At 35.7% G+C, this 20,793-nt stretch overlaps 1 protein-coding gene and 1 long non-coding RNA gene across 5 annotated transcripts; one reads left to right on the forward strand and one right to left on the reverse strand.

Moving 5' to 3' along the window:
* Positions 1-5,247: 5,247 nt before the first annotated feature.
* Positions 5,248-6,301, reverse strand: LOC147549178 (uncharacterized). 2 transcript variants are annotated; one of them, XR_015238996.1, is made up of 4 exons: positions 6,155-6,301; positions 5,974-6,064; positions 5,772-5,867; positions 5,248-5,475 (listed from the first exon to the last, which is right to left on the reverse strand). It is a non-coding gene; the product is annotated as an uncharacterized LOC147549178 (long non-coding RNA). The 2 variants fall into 2 exon arrangements; XR_015238995.1 differs by lacking the exon at positions 5,248-5,475 and having other exon boundaries at positions 5,645-5,867.
* Positions 6,302-13,211: 6,910 nt separating this feature from the next.
* AUG7 (nuclear matrix protein) lies at positions 13,212-19,711 on the forward strand. 3 transcript variants are annotated; one of them, XM_086666804.1, is made up of 10 exons: positions 13,212-14,174; positions 14,252-15,187; positions 15,261-15,346; positions 15,447-15,508; positions 15,584-15,675; positions 15,813-15,938; positions 17,479-17,569; positions 17,806-17,913; positions 18,420-18,518; positions 19,274-19,711. In XM_086666804.1, the coding sequence occupies exons 2-10, from the start codon at positions 15,054-15,056 to the stop codon at positions 19,475-19,477; spliced, it is 1,002 nt and encodes a 333-aa protein (XP_086522930.1). In that variant the 5' UTR covers positions 13,212-14,174; positions 14,252-15,053; the 3' UTR covers positions 19,478-19,711. The 3 variants fall into 3 exon arrangements, with proteins under 3 accessions (XP_086522930.1, XP_086522928.1, XP_086522929.1); XM_086666802.1 differs by having other exon boundaries at positions 13,212-13,495; positions 14,970-15,187; XM_086666803.1 differs by having other exon boundaries at positions 13,212-13,495; positions 15,053-15,187.
* Positions 19,712-20,793: the final 1,082 nt, after the last annotated feature.

Genomic DNA, 20,793 nt, shown 5'->3' on the forward strand with positions numbered 1-20,793 from the left:
AGTTTCTCTTTTTTTTTTTTCAATCACATCTTCATTAGGCTGTATATGTTATTTGATTATAACAGAGAGTTTGTTACTGAAAGCACTTACTGCAAGCTCAGTTTTGCAAGACCTGCTTTGCAAACTGAGTTTGCAATCATTAAATTTGCAAAATGTGTTTGCCCAAATCTCCCGACCCTATCATGGGCACACATATGTTTTGTGAAGTACGTAAGTTTTGAATATCATACTCCTTGGGCATTAAATTGCAAATGGAAATGGAGTTAGTTCTGTGGAAGTGCTGATCAATTTAGGTTGGTATATAGAAATGCCATGAAATTTGGACAACGTTTAGATATGAAAGGAACCATCCTCACCAGACAGTCGTGCTATGTTCAGTTGAAGGTTGTAACCAAATGGTTCAAAGTAGTTCAAAGTGTGGCATTTCATATTATTTCATCTTAAGAAGTATGTTAGCACATTTGTAGTCGTAGTTTTACTAATGCAAACAAGGCAAAAATATCATCCAATGTTGTACCTGATTTGATTATTAACGAAATCAAGGTTAGTCTGGAAAAGAAAGATAAAGATATTGAGTGTTCTTTTCTAACCGATTATGGTTTGAAATTTGCTTACTTTACAGTGTAAAAAACCAAGAAAAAAACACTTTGTTACGGTTTTATATAAGAATATAGTTATTAAAAATTTAATGAATTTCTTATGATTCACGTTCCGTTTTTTTGCTCAACTCCATATTTCTTCAAGTAGAGTACGAAAACTTTCTAGTGCAAACTTAGGTGCTGTTTGTTTTTTTACTTTTTCAGATCTGAAATCTGAATTGGAATCCAATTTAGATTTCAGATGTTTGTTTTTTGGATTTAAGAAATTCTGAAATTCTGGCTGAATTGGGCCAAGGTCTGAATTGGCTTAATAAAGGCCCATACATTTCAGACTTTAAAACAAGTCTGAAAAGTGAACCAAAAATCTGAAAAATTACAAAAGACAGCATATACCCCTGATAAACTTTAAATGACACAATCATATACATCTTTTTCCCTTCTTCAAGAACACACCACCACCACCACCACCACCAGGAATAGACCACCACCACCAGGAACACACCACCACCACCACCACAGTTAACACCACGACCAGCATAGTTAACATCACCACCACCATAGTTAACACTACCAACACACATTCACCACACAACAGAACCACCACCACACAACCAGATCGGAATACCATACCAAACCGCAAATAACCACCACAACATCACCACCAAAGTTATTTTTGTTGGAAGGAAAAGTAGCTAGTAGATATATTGAATTAGAAATTTACAGAGATTTCATGGAATCTATAGCTGAAACATTATCCAGACAGTTTACTATGCATCGAACCGATTTGGGTTGCGAGGGTCATCGTGATTGAACCCTCGCCGGAGATTTGCCATAGGTTATATAGAAAGGGACTGTTGAGAGAAATAAAAAGAGAAAGAACTGGGAGAAGTATCTAGGGTTTCTTAGAGAATGACTGTTGAGAGAGAAAAAAAAGAAAGAGATAAGGGAAGGATCTGGGGTTTCTTTTATTTGAAAGAGATGAGGGAAATATCTAGGGTTTCTTAGAGAGTGGTTGTTGAGAGAGATAAGGAGATGAGGGAAGGATTAGAGTTAGAGAGTGACTGTTGAGAGCGAAAGAGATGAGGAAAGGATTTAGGTTTCTTTTATTTATTTGGTAAAAAAATAGGGAATTTAGGTGGATTGACCTTTGACTGGGTCAAATTTGTTAAAATGACCCTCATTTTGAAGTATTGGACAAATAACCTTATTTTAGCCTTAAACTTTCATATTTGCCCTCGTTATAAAAGGATGTCTAGATAATCTAGACAACCGAAAATAACAAGGATATCAGCCGAGTAAAACTCTCTCTAGTAGAATGAAAACAAGCCATAAACTTCTTCGTTTACTTCTCATTCTCGCGCCGTTTCTTTGGATCGATCACTATCTCTCACACACACTAATATCTTTGATGCAGGTATCGCTATCTCTCTCTCTGGATGTTTTTTTTTTCGGTTCAACTATAGGGTTTTAATGGAGGCTCGTTATTATGGTTTTAATGGAGTCTAACTAGGGTTCTTACTGTTTTGAGAGAAGATCTCATTTCATGAAATCCATGATTTTATTAGTATTATATGAGTGGCATTATTTAAGTTTTATCTTCAAACTACTTCAATTAGGGTTTTAATGGAGTCTAACTAGGGTTCTTACCCACATAATAAATATAGCACATCTCCTGTTTGTCTAAATGCCATAGTGAAGATAAAACTGTCTCTCCACAAGTTTCCTCCCAGAACTCATAGTTTCCTGCTTGAAGAGGGAGTAAGTTTTGCGCAACTTGTTCCTGTCGGTTCAAATGTTTAGCTTTTAAATACTTATTTATGTTGATGAGATTAGAATTAGTCGAAAATTTACTCTTTTTTTAAAGTTCTTTACTCCTTTGTCTCGATTGGGATGTGGAATTTTGAGTAATGGCATAGAAAATTTATTCATGTGTTAGATATAGAGGTCCCACAATTGCTATGAATCTTTATCTTTGTTATATTACAACAGATATATGAAGTAGAGTAGTAGACAGGCAACATATTATTTCCGAACACGTGTTTACATCCATGTCAGTTATACTCATTTTTGTCTGTTAGACTTAGAATATCCGTGCCATCTACTAACTTGCCGAGTCAGTTGTGGCCAGACTCAGTTGATGTCAGCCGAGTCCACTGAGTGGTTCACCTAACCCCTGGCTCAGGACTTCGGCCGAGGATCCACTTGGTGATCCCGAGTACGAGCTGATAGCTGAGTAACTGGGGGTGATTTCTAAAAGTCGTTGAGGTTATTTAATGTAGAAACCTCCAAATTATGCAGAAAAACCTTGAACTTGGTGATCTCTTCTAGCTACTATTTTCCCTGGTCATTTATACTAGATCAACTATGAATAGACAATCTATCAGTAACATATGGAATTGAATGTTTATATACATATATATATATATATGTTTGCAATAGAAGCCCGAGCATATGGAATTGTTGATCTTTATAGGTTGGAATATGACTTTACCTCCTGTACTTATGTAGAAATTCACTTGTTATAATTTATTTGCTTTACTTGTTTGTATTTCTCTAATATGTAATATGTGTTTCTCTATTTCTTTTTATTTTCGATTTATTTTGTGCCAATAAGTTCACCCTTTGATTACAGAATCAGAGCCTACCTGAGTGTCGAAACATATGTCAATTGAATTAGACTACTTTGATTTATCGCTTTAGTACACTAAATTTCCCTTAACAACAAATCATTGATGTAAAAACAATCCATGTTGTTAGAAGTTATTTATCTTTGACTCTATGAAGTTTTGTTAACAATAAGTTTCATACTAAGTGTCATTTTCATTTAAATTTCCCTTAAGAACAAATCATTGATGTAAAAACAATCCATGTTGTTAGAAGTTATTTATCTTTGACTCTATGAAGTTTTGTTAACAATAAGTTTCATACTAAGTGTCATTTTCATTATAGAATTTTACGTTTTTACCAATCTATTGTTTCTTAAAACAGGTACAAACATTTGACCTAAGAACATCATAAGTGATGTTCACCATGTGTTTGTTAATAATCCTCAATGAATCTTCATGTTTGTTGAAGTTTGGTCTTACTTCATTTTTATTATTTCATCTTATGTATTGCTTGATTGTCATTGTACATGTTGAATTCATCTTATGTGTTTTCAATTTACATGTTAAATTCATGTCATGTTTGTATGTATTTTAGAAGTTGGTAGTAATTTTAGTACGTATACATAATGAACTTATCTTTGTTTTGTAGGGTAATTCGTAATGGAATCCGTGAGCATTTGGTTATTTCATGGTGGTAGATTAGAAAATGTGAATAACGAAATAAAGTATATTGGTGGTAAACAAGCCGGAATAGTTGTATCAGGCGGGACTACACTTAGAGAATTTCGTGAAGTTGTTAATGAAATAGTATGTGAAGATAGCACGACAAGTTTGCCAAAATTGAGTTTTATGGTTCCGGCGACGATTCAGAGTCCTTCACCTATGGAAATTCAGGTTGAGCGTGACTTCACATTTTTCTGGACACTTGTCAAAGGTAATTTCCCTACGTGCATTCCATTGTATGTTACTATGGAAGGTAGTTCACACTCTAAAAACGTAGAAAAGGAATACCTAATACCAGAGGAAGTTCCTCAAAGAGAACAAGTGTGCTCGATAGATTTGAACATTCCATTCACTAGCTATCCGACCACCTCACCAAACAGAACAGTTACAGAAGAACCTATGATCAGAAAAAGTGTTGAGGTAGGTGGAGAAGAAGAACCCGGAGATTTTAGACATGACCATTATTCTCTCGATGAAGAAGATTATGTGGTAGATTTGAGTTCTTCGGGTGTAAAGGAAGAACTCGCAGAAGAGTTAAAACCAGACATTTGTTTTAGAGAACAAGAAGACTATTTGTTTGATTTGAGTTGTTCTGAGATTTGGGAATATTCTGATGAAGTTAATTTTGATGTAGGGGGTGGATCATCTGATGATGTTGAAGTACGTAGTGAAAATCCATTTGGTAGAAGTGGTTGCGAGCAGGAGGTTGCGAGCAGGAAAAAGTTAAAGGTAAGGAGCCTTTAGAAGACTTAGGTACGGAAGATGTTGATGTGCCTATAATTGTTCATCCTTTACATGATCTACCACCACTTCTGAGTAGTTTTGAATCTATGTGTAACATCTATGAAGATGAAAACGAAGGGTCAGGTTCAGGAAAGAAAGACTTGGGTGTGAAAGTGTATGAGGTATTTAATGCAAAAGTGCATTAAAAGATAAGATGAGTTTATGGGCTCTCAGTGAAAAATTCGAGTTTCGAGTAAAGAAATCAACAAAGAGTTTATGGTCAATAGCTTGTGCAGTTGAAGGTTGCAGGTGAAATTTACGAGCAAATAAAGTCCGCAGTCATCCCTGTGGTACAAATATGACATTCCTAATTAGTAATAATACAGTTGTTAAGTGGCCTAATATAATTTATACTAATATCAATTTGTGAGATAAACATTTGGTGTTTTTTTGTTGCGGGACAAAATCAGCGTGTTCGACTGCCCATGGATTCTTCTTCCAGTTTTCTTTTCTCCTTCGTTGTCCTCCAACTTTTTCATTAAAAATGGCAACATAGACTTTAAAAAACTCATACCCCTGGTCTGCCGTCGTCCATCTCCACGAATTGAGTCGTAGATTATGATCTTTCTTTGTTTAAGGTGAACAACACCTAGGACCCAATGAACACCTTTACAATTAACCGAAAAATATATTTGGGTCAGCATCTTCCATGATTTGCTTGCTAGTGGAAGTTCTCCATTCAAATATTTCAAACATCTGTCTTCTTCGCCCAACAATGGATCTTTCCGAAAACGGGGTTTCTCGTGACAAGTTTGTAGTAGTTGCTTCGACAAAAAGAGAAGAAAACACAATATTAGTCATGAATATTAGATCATGTTTATAACCAAACTACTAAGAGTAGCAATGAAGATAACCAAAACACGAGAGGGGCACACAAAGAACTATAAAGTTACCAGCAATACTGCTAAACTAAATAAAAAATTCTAAGCATTAACACTTAGTCCCTAACGAGACTGAAATCTAGGATACAAGAGATTGACAAAAGGAATGAAACAAAGGGTTATAAAAGATGACACACAAGATACAAACACTTCGTAATACATAATAATCACAAACTTACAGAAAAGAAACAGTCGGTCGTTGTCCAATCCAACCTGAATCTTGAAGGGTCACAGTTTCTTCTTGTACGGTAGTAATGCAACCCAACATCGATTTGCTGCAACATATGAATGATAGTGATAATCAAGTCTTTCACTCTTTCATTAAATTAGACTACAAATTGTATAAATATAAACAAAAACATAACTCCAATAGTCCTATACCTCGCATGTCAACCAATGGTTCTGCATCCATAGCTGTTTAAACCATTTACCTTCTACGGTTGCAATGCCAACATTTATACGTAGGTTTGTTCTGTTAAAGGTACTCATGAGTCAAATATATAGCTATTATAATTATGAAGAGAAAATTCATATTATAGTAAATTCTAAAATAGGTACTTACTGGTGCTTCTTCCATGCATTTACCCACGACATAAATCTAAGAGTATCGTTGACGTCAAATGTTTCACGAGCGTTACATTTTTTCCTTTTCATCCCTACGTAAGGTGATTTATTGGTTTGAATGCTATCTCTAGGAGGTCTTAGGGCTACAGACGGATACTTTTTTAATATATCGTCAACTTCCTTCACTCGAGCATCGTTAACAGCATTTGCATCTTCATCTACCTTAAACACCTCACTAAACACGCTATATATCGTGTCTAATGACCGTTCGGTCGCATCCTAAAATATAAATAAATTAGGTAGAGGAATAAAAAAGAACCAATTATAATAGTCTCAAAACATAAATTTTTAGCCTCATATAAATTTTATTACCTCCATCAAATCTTCTTGCAATTGGGGGCCGGATTGACCTTCTCTCATCTCAGACAAAGGAAATTTCTTCACTCCATCAACATCATCTCCCACCACATCTGTCGCACCCTACAAATTTTTTTCACTAAATACCTTCTTTGTTCAAATGATTACAAATACTAATACACGCATATATATTACCTTTGTAAAACATTCATTTTCCATTTGATCAAGACGCTCATCTACACCATTATCGCCTAGAGTCTCCTGCAATAAACCGATATGCAAACTCCTCAATATAATGAAATAGTTATGCAACTACACTACCAAATAACGTTACCTCCGGAGACAAACGGTCATGGAACTCTGAGAGGTTCTCCTCTGCATTGGTGTCTTCTACATCATCCTACGGTAAGCAATTTTATTGTATAAATACCTTGTATGATGTAATCTAAATATAGTTCAAACAAAAAAGGAAACTACTACTAATTAAGTACCTTTCTATCCATTTCGGACATAAGCTTCTGTGATTTCTCTTCCATATCTTCTTCAGATCTCTCTAATCCACCACAAACACATATTTTTTTTGATTCCCAATTTTTTATTATCTCGTCACGTCGACGAAGATCTTCTCTAAGGTCAAAAATCTCTTTCTTAAGTAGCTCGGTTTCGCTCCGTGGCCTCTCTTACACTGAAGTCTCTTCTCTATCTTCTCACCTTCTCTATTATAAGGTGTCACTTCCACCTAAAATCATTGGAAGATGAACATGTTAGTATAAGTAATTATAGGGTTACAAAGAATACGTGAATTATAAGAGGATTTGAGACAAACATCTTACATTTGGATCTACAAATTTTTTCCTTAATGATTCAAAAGTGGCAGGTTTGCATTTGGAATTCCACTTAACGATGAGAGGATCGCCATTCCCTCCTGCTTTTCGGTTTGCGCATTCTTCTGCAACTGTGGGTAGGCATTCGTATGCCCAAACCTGCAATCAATTACAACAAAGACAGTTTCACAAAGCTATTCTTTAAATTTAAAAAGTTATTAGATTTGAACTCATTGTGTAAAACTAATAAAAATTAGAAAATAAAATCAAATAACATTACCTGAAATCCAAATGGGCAGCCACTCAAATAATAAGTTATTCCATTTTTCTTCTTCTCTTTCTTTGATTCCATTGCACGAGGCAATGCCTTCTTCAGGCAAGATAAAGTGCGTTGGAAAACCTTAGGATCCCAAGGAAATTTATTGAATTTCTCTATATTATCCACCAACTCTATATGTTCTGTATCTACACTCGTCCTACGAGCATCTTTACCTAACAAAAAATAGTCTAGGCACAACAATAAACAAAGCTTAACTTTATCTACATCAACTTCACAGTCTTCAATACATCTCTTTAAGACTTCCTTGTTGATGCTTGACTCTTCTGAAAAGTATTTCTCTCTCAATGATACCTCGTCAAGATCTTCCTCCATGTCTTCTACAAGCGTGTCTTCTTCATCTACTTTCACATATTTCAACTCCATAATCTCAGAGAAGTCAACAACTGAAAACTTCAATTCCTTCTTACCCACAAAAATCTTCATCGAACCATCATCCATATCCGATGATTTAGTTTCACGCAGCAACATGTTATGCACAAGTACATAACAAAACTTAAGGTCATTTACCTCTAAAAGATGTCCAAAACAACTTTCTTTGAACATTTGCTTTTGTCTATCATTTTTCAAGTTATCTTTAACATAAATCATATCCTCGATCCTTGAAATGCATGTCACTTTCGCACGAGGTGCTTCTTTAGTCTTTAATGGTAAGTTACGTGTCATCCTGCATAACAAATAAGAAATCATATTGTCAACCTCCAATTTTAGTACTAAATATAACTTACCCAAACAAAATATCAGATATTGATGTGCATTCAAACACAATAGATTCTTATGAAGAAACATGTATAAGTGAACAATATAATAAACATGTGAAGAAACATATATAACACAATTTCATAATTCAGCAATCTCAATGGGAGTTATCCACACTTTTCTTAAGAACAACTATGAACATTATACACACTTTGCTTAAGATCAGACCATATAGCTTTATGTATTTATATGAGTTACTTAAGATAATACAATAACAACAATATATAATGAATGTTAATAATGAGCTCATATATAATTACCGAAAGTCTAAGGAAGTAGATCACAAATAAATGAATACAACAAACTCAGTAAAGAAGAAAAATCAAATGAAGTAGATCACAAATAAATGAATACAACAAACTCAGTAAAGAAGAAAAATCAAATGAATGAATAGAACAATTTAATCATAATTAACAGATTATAGAGAGCAAGAATCGCCCCCTTAACAGCTCGTCCGGTGTTTATGAAAGGGATTTCCAACGATACGTTATGTCATCTATTCCCTTTTGCTAATTTTAGCACCTATTTTTGGTAGAATCACACATGTATATAGTTACATGAATATATTTAACAACTTCAATGATCTCATCTAAATTGTATCTAGCTCTACCAAGAAAAAGATTTCTAGCTCCAAACAAAAATGTCAGTTTTATTTTTCAAGTCTTATTTGATTATAGAGGGTAACAACAAGTTTTTTCTGCATAATTTGGAGGTTTCTACATCAAGGGACCTCAAAGACTTTTAGTAACAAACAATAAAATGAATCTTGTAACCTAATGTTTACTATTTTGAGCCTTGATTCAATGAGCTCAAGCTCATACGGGGAGTTATGAGCTTGAGCTACATTGACCGTAGGATTTTCTAGATCAACACACGTAAAAAAAGGTACAACTGTACCCTTACCAACAAGTACTTATAAGTCACACTTTGGATACTTAATTACAGAAATGCAATCATCTTTCCCTTCCCTCTCTAGTCTCTACCGTATCGCACACTGTGTATTTCTCATTTCTTTTAAGAAAAAAAGACTCCAACCCAAACCCTAATCAGATTCTTTTAAATCCCAATTTGATTTAAATGTTTCAAATGCTCATATTGATTCTATTGAATGGAATTGAAGTGTTATGCCTATTATGCCTTTTCTCCTCTTACTCTTGTTATATCTATTAATTAACTCAATAGATTCCCCTCATATCTTGTTCACAAAAATAAGCCATGGTTGATTCAACTTATTATTGTTGCTTGTCCATGATTGGCTGCTAAGTTTGAATAAAACCCATGTTCCCCTTCTTTTAGACCTATAACTACAAGAGAGAAAATATGTATTGAAGCCAAAACGATTCAAACAATGGAAATTTAGGTCTTTCCATTCTTCATTGGAAGATGAATTCTGTAACACCACTTTTGTTCATAGAACATTGGTTTGAGTAATCATCAAAATCATACCAAGTTGAACCCAATAAATATTCCAACAAAATTTCAGAACCAATTCATGGATATACTTAAAATCAACAAGGAAAAAGTGGATGAATGTTATCAACTTTCTGAAATTAACTTCTGAATTCAATGTTACAAACCCACTAGCTATTATCTTCACTCTGACATTTCTACAAACAGGTTATGTGCTATATTTATTATGTGGGCATTATTTCCCTAAACCCTAAATATATATTACTAATAAAATATGGGATGTCATGAACTCAAAGAAGTAAGAATCCTAGTTAACCTCCATTAAAACCCTAACTAGAAGCTTAGCCTCCATTAAAATCCTAATTAGAAGCCTCCATTAAAACCCTATTAGAGCTTGCTCCAAAAAAAATCTAGGGATTTAGGATTTAAATTTGGGGGTTAGGTTTCCCAATTTTTAAGAGAGAGAGAGAGGGATACCTGAATCAAAGAGAGTGATCGATTGAGAGTGTTGCGTGAGAAAGATTGTTCGATTCAGAGAGAGTGCCCGAGAATGAGAAAGATGAGAGAATTGCTTCCCTTTTTCGGTCGACTAGAGAGAGAGAGAGAGAGTAAACTCTGATTTTGGCCAAATTAGGTTGTCTAGATTATTTAGACAATCTTTTATAGTGAGGGGCAAATATGGAAGTTTATGGCTAAATTAGGGTCATTTGACCAATACTTGGAAATAAGGGTCATTTTAACAAATTTGACCCAGTCAAAGGTCAATCCACCTAAATTCCCTAAAAAATACTAACGAGGGGTATAAACGTCATTATCCTAATTCAGATGTCATGATTCAGATCTAAAAAACAAACATCAAACTTGTGTTCAGATTCAACTAAATTCAGATTCAACAAATTTAGTTAAAACAATTTAGATACAACTAATTCAGATTCAGACATATATAAAAAACAAACAACTAATTCAGATTCAGCAAATTCAGTTATGCAAACTGAATTTGCAATCTAGACCTATAAGAGGAATCGGAAGTCGGCGAGGACGAGGAGAGGAATAATGGTGAGGCCTTTGATTTATCAGTGTCGTTGCACAATCTTTAGTCTCTCAATCAATCAGTGGGCTTTCATGCTTCTTAAAATCGATCAAATACTGCAGGCTCTTGAGTTATTTGTTTCTTGAAGCATCTTTGTAGAACTCAAATCTCTCTCGTCTGTCTCTCTCTGTCACTCACTCTCTCGCATGCCTCTCTCTGTCACTCATCTGTAACCTCTCTCACACGGAATCATCTCTCTCTTTGCCACCACTGGCTAGGGCTGGGAATCGATCCGGTCGGGCTTACCCGCGGTACGATTTCAATCGGGCTCGGGCGGTCCGGGCCCAACATCAATATGCCCGATAGAAATTTCGGTCGGTCCGGTCCGGTCAAAACCTCAAAGTCGTCTGTCCAAAGCCCGCCCGTAGCCGATTCTTTTCTTCTGGTACCCGGGTATCGGTCCGGGTTCCGCACTAAATAAATCAATTAGGGCAACTTTTAGGGTCGAATTAGGGCAAATTTTAGGGCCAAAATTAGGGCAAACTTTAGGGCTAAAATTAGGGCAAATTTGTGAATCAAGATGATGAGAAGAAACAAGATGAAATAGATATCAAGAAGAATAATAGATCTTAAAGAAATAGATCTTCATCACCTCTTAAGAAGAAACAAGAACAAACAGACTTAAAAAGAGACAATATGAAACAAATGTTAAAAAGAAACAACTAGAACTAAATCTTAAGAACCAATAGATCTTAAAAAACAGATCTTCATCATGTATTTGTTGTTTGCCTTCGGGCGATCTATTTGTTGTTTTTCTTCTTCGTTTTTGTTCAACGTTATTCTTCTTCTTTCTTCTTCAAGTCTGTTCTTCTTCCACTTCGTTCTTCTTTAACTATGAGACAGAGAGTAGACGAGACAAGTGAGAGAGTTGAGATAGAGAGAGGAGACGAGAGAGAGAGCGGAGACAGAGAAGAGACGAGAGTTCGGGAGATGAGAGAGAGAGGAGACGAGAATAATGAGGTTGGGTTGAATGAAAAATCGATTTATACCCAGGGGAAAACCCTTAATCCAACGGTTGGTAACGTGATCTAATTGTTTTAATCTAACGGTTATTAAGAAATCGGTCCGGGAGGTCCGACCTTGGTAATATGGCATCCGGTCAGAGCTTCAAAACCGAGACCGGCCCGACAACTCTACTCGAGCGGTCCGGTCTTGACCCGTTCGGATTTCGGGCGATCTCGGACGTCCCCGGACTCGGGCGGACACCGGGCGGTTTACGGTCTAACGGTCTTTTTTCCCAGCCCTAGGCCCTGGCTGCAACCAGGGGTAGTTCTGCTAATTTTCCGAAGGGGTAGGGTTAGTTCGGTAAAAGACCCAGGGGTGTTTTTTTTTGAGTTAATTCCTATATGGCCCCCTACTTTGTGACCAGCTTCCTTTATGGCCCCCAAATTTCTATAAATTCAAATATGGCCCCCTATTTTCATGGAAATGTCATAATTACCCTTCCCATTAATATATTTTCAAAATAAAATTAAAAACAAAAAACTAAATTCCACCTCACTTCCCTCTCCACCACTCATCTCTCTCCACGTCACCTCTCTCTCCAACTCACCTCTCTCTCCAACTCACATCTCTCTCTCTCTCTCTCCAAGTCCGCACTCTCATGAAGGTCGTCGGCCGGAAAATTTTCCGGCCGGCGACCTTCAAACTTAAAAAAAAAAAGAATTTTTTTTTTCACTCACCTCTCTCTCTCTCTCCAAGTCAGCACTATCATGAAGGTCGCCGGCTGGAGACCTTCAAACTTAAAAAAAAAAAAAAGAACAGACCAGATTCCGGCGAAGGGAAACCCCCTTCGCCGGAATTTTTAGAGAGAGAGAGATGAGTGAATTTTTTTTTTTTTTTTTTTTTTTTAAGTTTGAAGGTCGCCGGCCGGAAAATTTTCCGGCCGGCGACCTTCATGATAATGCTGACTTGGAGAGAGAGAGAGGTGAGTGAAATTTTTTTTTTTTTTTTTTTTTTTAAGTTTGAAGGTCGCCGGCCGGAAAATTTTCCGGCCGGCGACCTTCATGAGAGTGCTGACTTGGAGAGAGAGAGAGGTGAGTTGGAGAAAGAGAGAGAGGTGAGTTGGAGAGAGATGAGTGGTGGAGAGGGAAGTGAGGTGGAATTTAGGTTTTTGTTTTTAATTTTATTTTGAAAATATATTAATGGGAAGGGTAGTTATGACATTTCCATGAATATAGGGGGCCATATTTGAATTTACAGAAATTTGGGGCCATAAAGGAAGCTGGTCACAAAGTAGGGGGCCATATAGGAATTAACTTTTTTTTTTTTTTTTTCTGTTTTCAAACTTGAGTAAAGAGAAAGAAAGAAGCGTGAGTTCTAAAACTCTGAACTTCTAAACCGTGAGGAATTCGAGACCGAGAGAGAGAGATTGAACCGTGAATCTAATCGAGAGGTGAGAGGTCTTCATCAGTTTCTCCTTCTCAGCTTCCCTAACATCATCATCATCTCTCTATAATGCATATATAAACTGAAGATTCAGAGTTAGAAATCTAGGGTTCTTCATAAACAAAGTCAAGTAATCAACTAATCAAGGGATTATATACTTTTTAGGTAACTAAGGTAAGTAATGTTTCTTTAAGCATTGTTATGCCTATAATTTTCATTTTGCCCTAATCATTGTGTACAATTAGTTCTTATACTTGTCTATTTAAGTGTTTTTGTGTCATGGAACAAAATAAAATTTGATTTCCTGAATGGCAATGAAAGAATTGGGCAAAGCAAAATTCCCTAATACTAGAGATAATTCCCCAGTTCTGAAATTTGGGCAATTGTCATTTAGGGTTCATTCCAGGAGTCTGTATTGGCTGCCTCCAATTTAAGCCATAATGAGTTGATATTTAATAGTTAATAGTAGCATTCCTCTTAAGTATTAGGTATTGTCAAGGTGTTAAGTTAGGCCTTCTCCCCATTCATTAGTTTGGGTAGAATTGCAAACCCTTGCTAAAGTCCAATTGCAAACCCATGTCGTCCAATTGACCATCTTAAATTTCTAAATTGAAAACCCTAAGTCTTAGATTGAATCATTGAAACCTAAAGCCTCAAATCTGAAATTGGAAGATATATTGAAACCTATGTGGAACCCCAATTCATTTGCAGATTTTGTTTTAATTGAAGATAATAGAAATCCTACTTTGGAGAATCCAAAATCCAAAACCCTAAATTAAATTAGTAAAATAACCCCAATTGTGAAAGCACCTTTTCCTAATACCTTACCAAACACTTTAACTTAAAGTCACATGTGAAAATTTTGATTTTCTTTCCTATTAGAAAAAGTTTTTTTTTTCAAATCTAAGTACTTCCCCACGTAACAAACAGACCCTTAGTTGGTTCGAGAACTCATATATGTTAGTTAAATGCTTGTTCAGATCAATCTAGTTTTGGTAGTTGTTTGTGTTTTTACTTTTGATATTTACTGGATCTTTTGATGGGTTATTCTTACTGAATTTTAGACCCCTTAGAGTGGAGCTCTCAATGTGTTTGAGAAAATGTCCAAATGATGTAGATGTAGTATTCATAGAAACTGTGTTTAGTTAAATTCTAAGTTGGTCTTCGTTAAATGATTTTTTGTGAGAAATTTCAAATTTATGCTTTATGGGGACTTTGAAATTGTGTGGCCGTGTGGGTACTAGGAATATATTTCATGTTAGTTTTCAACTCAGAGTATAGTAATTAAAATCTGAAGAAATGATTTTCCCAGATTATGAAGTAGTGTGAGGAATCAATTGTAGAGCTTTAATTACTAATAATTGTTGAAATGCCTGTACCAAATTGTAACTTATGCCTTTATGTTGGGATTTATCAAGATTTATTTATGACTGCTTTTTTGTCTTATTTCTTTATTCTAAGTTTGGAAATTTATTTTATGTTTTTGTTTGTATAAATTTTTGATTTTTGAATCATGCTTGTCTCTCTCTTTCTTGCTTTGTGATGGCCTTCGTCTTTGAGACCTTTGTGACTCTCATACCCTGCTTCCTTAGCAGTATCACTATGCTCAATATATTATCCTTTTTAAGAGCAGTGCTTGATTTTTCAGAATCCTAAAACTGAACTAGTCCAGCAAGATTCAGTTCTATTACTAAATAAAGGTACCATTTTCTTCGTGCTCTCTGGCTAAAGAATGGCAGCAAAGCAAATGGAAGAGATCCAAAGGAAGCTACGATTGCTAAGTTACCCAAGATCAAATGCTCCCTCTCAGTCTCTCTTGTTTGCTGGCATGGAGCGATATGCCCTCCTTGAATGGCTTTTCTTTAAGTACTTCCTCTCCTTCTCTCGGTTTTGAAGCTTTGTTGATTACGTATCTCATTTTCTCTTTACTGTTCTACAGGCTACTAGGTGATAAATCTCCCTTTTCACAACAAAATTCATTAGGTGATGGCATGGACCGTGATGAGGAAACTGCTCGCATCCAATGTGAGTTTTTCTACAATATGTGGATAATTTGCTACCTATCCTGTATGGCAATGATCTATGTACCTTATGTAAAATGTGATGAATGACCTCTAATTTTTAGATTTGGCGGAGATAGCAAAGTTTTTGGGTATTACACCTACCATAGATACAGAAGCCATTCAAGTGAGTTTTTGATTCCCAGTTCTCCTTTGAAATCTACATCCTACAACTCTAGGGTCAATCGTTTTATATTATCAGGGAAGAGGTAGCTACGAAGATCGTGCTGAAATGCTTCGTCTTATTGTGGATCTTGTGGAGGCGAGCTGTTATGCTGATAACCCTGAATGGAGGTTTGATAGTTTATTATCTCATTATCTTGGCACTTATTATTGGTTTTTTCTATGTACTGATTACTTGTACTGTTTTGTTTTCTGCAATGTTCCTTAGTGGATTATAAGTTGACATTCGGTTCATTCCTTTTGTGTAGTATTGATGAGCAAGTGACAAAGGACATACAACTGGTAGATGCCATTGCTGAGAGGCAAGCACAAATATTCTCGGAAGAATGCAAGCTGTTTCCTGCAGATGTGCAGATTCAATCCATATTTCCATTGTAAGTCTTTTCAGCTGAATGTCAATTATGAAAAGTTGATGGGTGCTATGAAGGTGAAATTGCAAAACAATGAAGATTCCAATATGTGAAGTCGCAAGTGCCCAGTGGCCTTATATCTTATTAATATCAATATCTTTTTCCAGTCTTTTCAGATGTGTCTACTCAGTCATTCACATATCATATGCAGTATCCATATGAGTAAACTTCACCTGTATATGAATGTGGATTTAAATAAGTATGAGTACACATTTTCTTGTTCCCAACGTTGCTTTGGGACATTTTCCTTCAAACACTTTTTGAGTAGTATGACATGGCAGCTGTTGTTAACCTTACGTAAAAGGATTTAGGTAGGCATATAGAACATGATAGTGGTTCCTAGTTCCTATATGGCTATACAGCTATACCTATTTTCTATTATGGCTTCTGAAGAATACATTTACCTATTTAGCAATAAGTATTTCTTGGCTTGATATTTTAATTGATCAATAGCTCAAACCTGAATCTACGATTTAGATTATAGTAAGGAGTGTGTTTATATCTCCTCCAAAGTCCTCTTTAATATTCATCAGTAAAATGCACATGTAAATATCGAAAGAATAATGATACCAGACTAATGGAGAAATAAAACATGATAGAGTTTTCTACTATACAACAATATTAAGCCTCAAGTGTTTAAGAAACAAAAAATCTTGATGCTCTTAGTGTTGCATAAACTCAAGGCATAAAAAATTTATACATAAGCATACAAGTGCAAAATCAAAAGAGTCTAGAAGAGCTAAATGTCATCTACTCATCTATCAATGTAAGGCGTCCATCCTCATTATGAACTTTAGATATCATTACGTAAGGATACTTCTGTCATCTTTATAATCACTAAGTTATTGTGTCTTATGGCTTGCTCATCTATTTCATCTCACTGAGCATTGCTCGAGTTTAACTACATATTCCCTGTTATTCGCTTTCCACTTTTGCCCAAAAAAATGTGAGGCCATATGCCTCTTATATCTTTGGACGTTTCATCGAGACGCTTATGCCTCACATATGAAAAAGGTATCCTTGTTTGATACCTCAGATGGGTACTCCTGGAGGAAGAATTCTATGAAATCACCTAGAGGTATAATATCTACTAAGTAACTACCATATACAACATAATAAATTAGTCAGTAAGATAAACAGATAATGATAATACTTTTTCTTATAGGCTTCTATTGATAATATGATTGTTCAAATGACGAAATACCACGCTAAACCAAAAGTTGAGGCGTCAAAATGTGAAATAGAGTGTTTTGATCGGGGGTCGAAGGCGTTGTGTTTGACAAAATAGATTCATGTGTTGCCTTGCTCGTGGTTTTCTTATTACATGTTTGACTACTTCCAGGCTTTCATCTGAATCTTCAAAGAATCTGATGACAAGAATCGACATTCATGTGAAGTTTTTGGATGCACAATGTATCTTATTTTAATTGTTGAAGAAATCTTATGTTTAGGTTCAAGTTGCCTAACAAAAAAAACATTAGTTCTGTACTTCAATCACTTTCAGGCCTGATATATCTGAACTGGAGTTAAAGCTCTCTGAACATTCAAAGAAGCTATCTAGCCTACAACAGATGGTTGATGATTTGGCATCAAAGGTTTACTCCTTTCTGCTTCTTGACGCCAAAAAATTATAGGATCTACTGTTCAAATTCTTTTTTTCCAATACGCATTGTTATCCAATTTCTCTAACTCCACCATTCAGGAAAGAAATTTTTTTTTTCGCTTTATTTGGTCCTCTTATCGGAATAAAATTCATTTACTCCTATTTTGTGGGTGTTAACTTTATCTATTTTGACTGCTTCTAAGTATATCATTGGCCTTTGCACTGTAGCATGCTTACAATCCGGACGAGGAGTATACAGAAGTGGAGTCACAGTTGCGGTTACATTTGGAATCTTTTCTGGAAACTGCAAGGTCCTTCAATTTGATTTACAACAAGGTGCCAGCATGCTTTTACTTCAACGTGCGCTAAGAAAGTGCTATTTATTCCTTGTATTTTAGGTTCTTATCCAAGCAATAACAAAATCTGGTTATTTATCTGGGAGTTATGACACAGTCAACAACTATTCATTAAGAAACTTTTCTTCAATCTAATTAGGAACATGAAAGGCAGCAGTTGGCCTTGCATCCCCTGGAGTCACAAGGGAACCCTCCTATCTGGACTTAACCTGAGTCGGTCTCTGGCTTTTCTTCTGATTCTGAAGACAACGTTCAACTGGATTCTAGTTTCTCGATTTGAAACTTTTGTTGATAAAAGTAATGAAATTAAATATTTCAGGCGACTTGATCCTCATAATAATATAATACACGTTATAGTACCTCTATTTAACAGATTAAGCGTTTATGATATGTACTGCTGACATAATACATATGAAACCGTTTTGTTAGAATGTATTGAATTTCAAGAAAGATTTGTCAGATGTCTTTGTGATTTTATTGTTGCAGGAAATTCGTCCCTGGACACACATGATGGAGGTACCTCAGTTGCATGGATTTGGTCCAGCTGCCAATCGCTTGTTGGAAGCTTATAAAATGCTCCTTAAGGTATGTTTGTAGTTAGCATTAAACTTTTTTAACTATTACTCTGAGAAACACTTCTTTGTCTCTTTCAGTGGCCTAATGGTGTAGATATATCTCATTCTTCCTGTACGACGCCATAAAATTGGCCGGAAGAGCTAAATACGATAAGTAGAACATTAGTATCTCTCCTTTAGAACCATCTTATATTCTTATCTATGCCTTGATCCATAGGAGGAGAAAAGGATAAAAGTAGTTGGAATGATTTTTATGGATTTATTTACAACATATAGAATGTATTTCATACATAAACTAAAGCTTATTTCCTGTTTTAACAATTCAATCTTCACTTTTCTTTTTCTGCAATTCTTACCAATATAGGTTTAAGCCGTTAACTATGGTATGACCGTTCCTGAACTTTTTGTTCTATATTTTCGTTTTTACATTTTCTGCTTTGAAATGGGCACCTTAGGAAAATGGACAGAAAAATGTTTTACCAGTAAAAATTGCAGGATAAATGCTCGTCATTAGTTTTTTAAATTGTTCTTACGGAAGCTCACATGGGCCTTGCCCTCTCAACACTCTTATGTGTTATTTTCTGAGCTCAGGAATAGGAGAAGTTGACTTTTGTGCCTTGCCAACACTGTTGTATAAATTATGATGCCTTCTTGATTTGCACTTTTTCTTACATGTCCAGACACTTTCCACCAGACATACTTCTATCGCTGTTACAAATGATAGTATACGATAATAAATGATGGTGTTTTTATTTGATTTCCCAGTTTCTATGGAACTTGAGGAATCTCCGAGACTCGCATGCAGCAGTTGCCGTAGGATCATCTGAATCGACAGCTGACGAGCAATCTACCTCGATTACAAGAATAATTGCTGAGTGTGAGTCAGCACTAACATTCTATAATCATGATCTTGGAATTCTTTCAGCTTCAGTTGCTCGAGAACGTGGCGAAGAGGTGCCGCCACGATAAAACATGAATTAAACACCCCAAATATTTGGTGGGTACGTGATGGTTGTTTGTTTCTTCCATCCTGTTGGTTTACCTTTCAAATTGGCCTTAGAAAATTCCAAAAATGTATCTAAGTGCTCTATGTACTGATAATGTAACCCAAGATTTTTTTTTCTAGGGCTCAATTTGTTTATCTTAGTTTGAGATGTACTAAAAGTATTATAATGTTGGAATATATTCTCTGTTCACATATTAGTTCTTGTGCCATTGTAAGTGCGACAGATTTTGCTTTTGTAGTCATTGCCGAAATTTTTAGAGCTTCAATATGCAAGAGATTTGTTTGGAGGATCAGTAATATGAATGTGCTGACATCAAGTTTCTCAGTTGCCTTGTCTTCGCAAATTAGGTGCTTTTTTTCTTCTGTTGGTATTGCACACAAATTCGTTGTAGTTTGAATGTAGAACTTAATATTACTCCAAACACCATCAGAGTCTTGATTTCTTGAGATGAAATCAAGGGGAAGGCTTGAGATACCTTTTACTAAGCAGTAAACTTGAGATGAACTTGTATGTAATAGGATTGTGATGATCCAAAAAAATGGTTACCAGTGGACTACGGTCAATAAGTCATGAAAGGACCAGAAGCCACAACAGGTTAACCCGTGTCAAGCCACAATCAGGGGGTCGATACAATTGTCTTAGGCACCTAAGCCCTGTTCTAGCTCAAATGTAACAAGGTCTGTCCTGGGATTACAGAGAAAATAAGGGGGGTCCGCGTTATTAAGGTCGATGCCTACATCAATCCCGAAATATAGGGGGTAAGGGGTAGAAACGTGTTTGATGCTTTAAAGACTTATCAGGAATTCTATATGCCAGTCGTTGAGGATCTTAAGTATTTAGTTCTATGAGAGTTTTGCAAGGAAGAAATTTCTCCCACAAAATTAACAAGATCGGAAACACGGTCTATCAAGTGTCTTTGAATAAGGGAACTTGCCTAAATCAAGTATGCGGGATAACTCCAAAGAGTAATCCTAATATCTCACAACTACGAAATAGTAGTTTCAATACAATACAATTAATCTCAACTACTTCATCAACAATGCCTATAAACAATTGGCTTAAGAAGCCTATAAAAGGTAATGAACTCGCCTTGAAGAAGGCACAAACATACAACGAGTAAGTCACAAATTCATAGACTCGGGTTCACTCAATATTCAATTATTTAACTACAACTACAATTTGACTGTCTTGAGTGTCGGAAAGATTTCTGAATTCCTTGCAGATTTCACCCCTCAGATCGAGAGGAGCAAAGCAGGATTAACGTAGTAGTCTCAACAT

Source organism: Eschscholzia californica, unplaced genomic scaffold, assembly GCF_041429995.1.
Source record: "Eschscholzia californica isolate CP2 unplaced genomic scaffold, dmEscCali1.0.p SCAF_3, whole genome shotgun sequence".
NCBI classification, from domain to species: domain Eukaryota; kingdom Viridiplantae; phylum Streptophyta; class Magnoliopsida; order Ranunculales; family Papaveraceae; genus Eschscholzia; species Eschscholzia californica.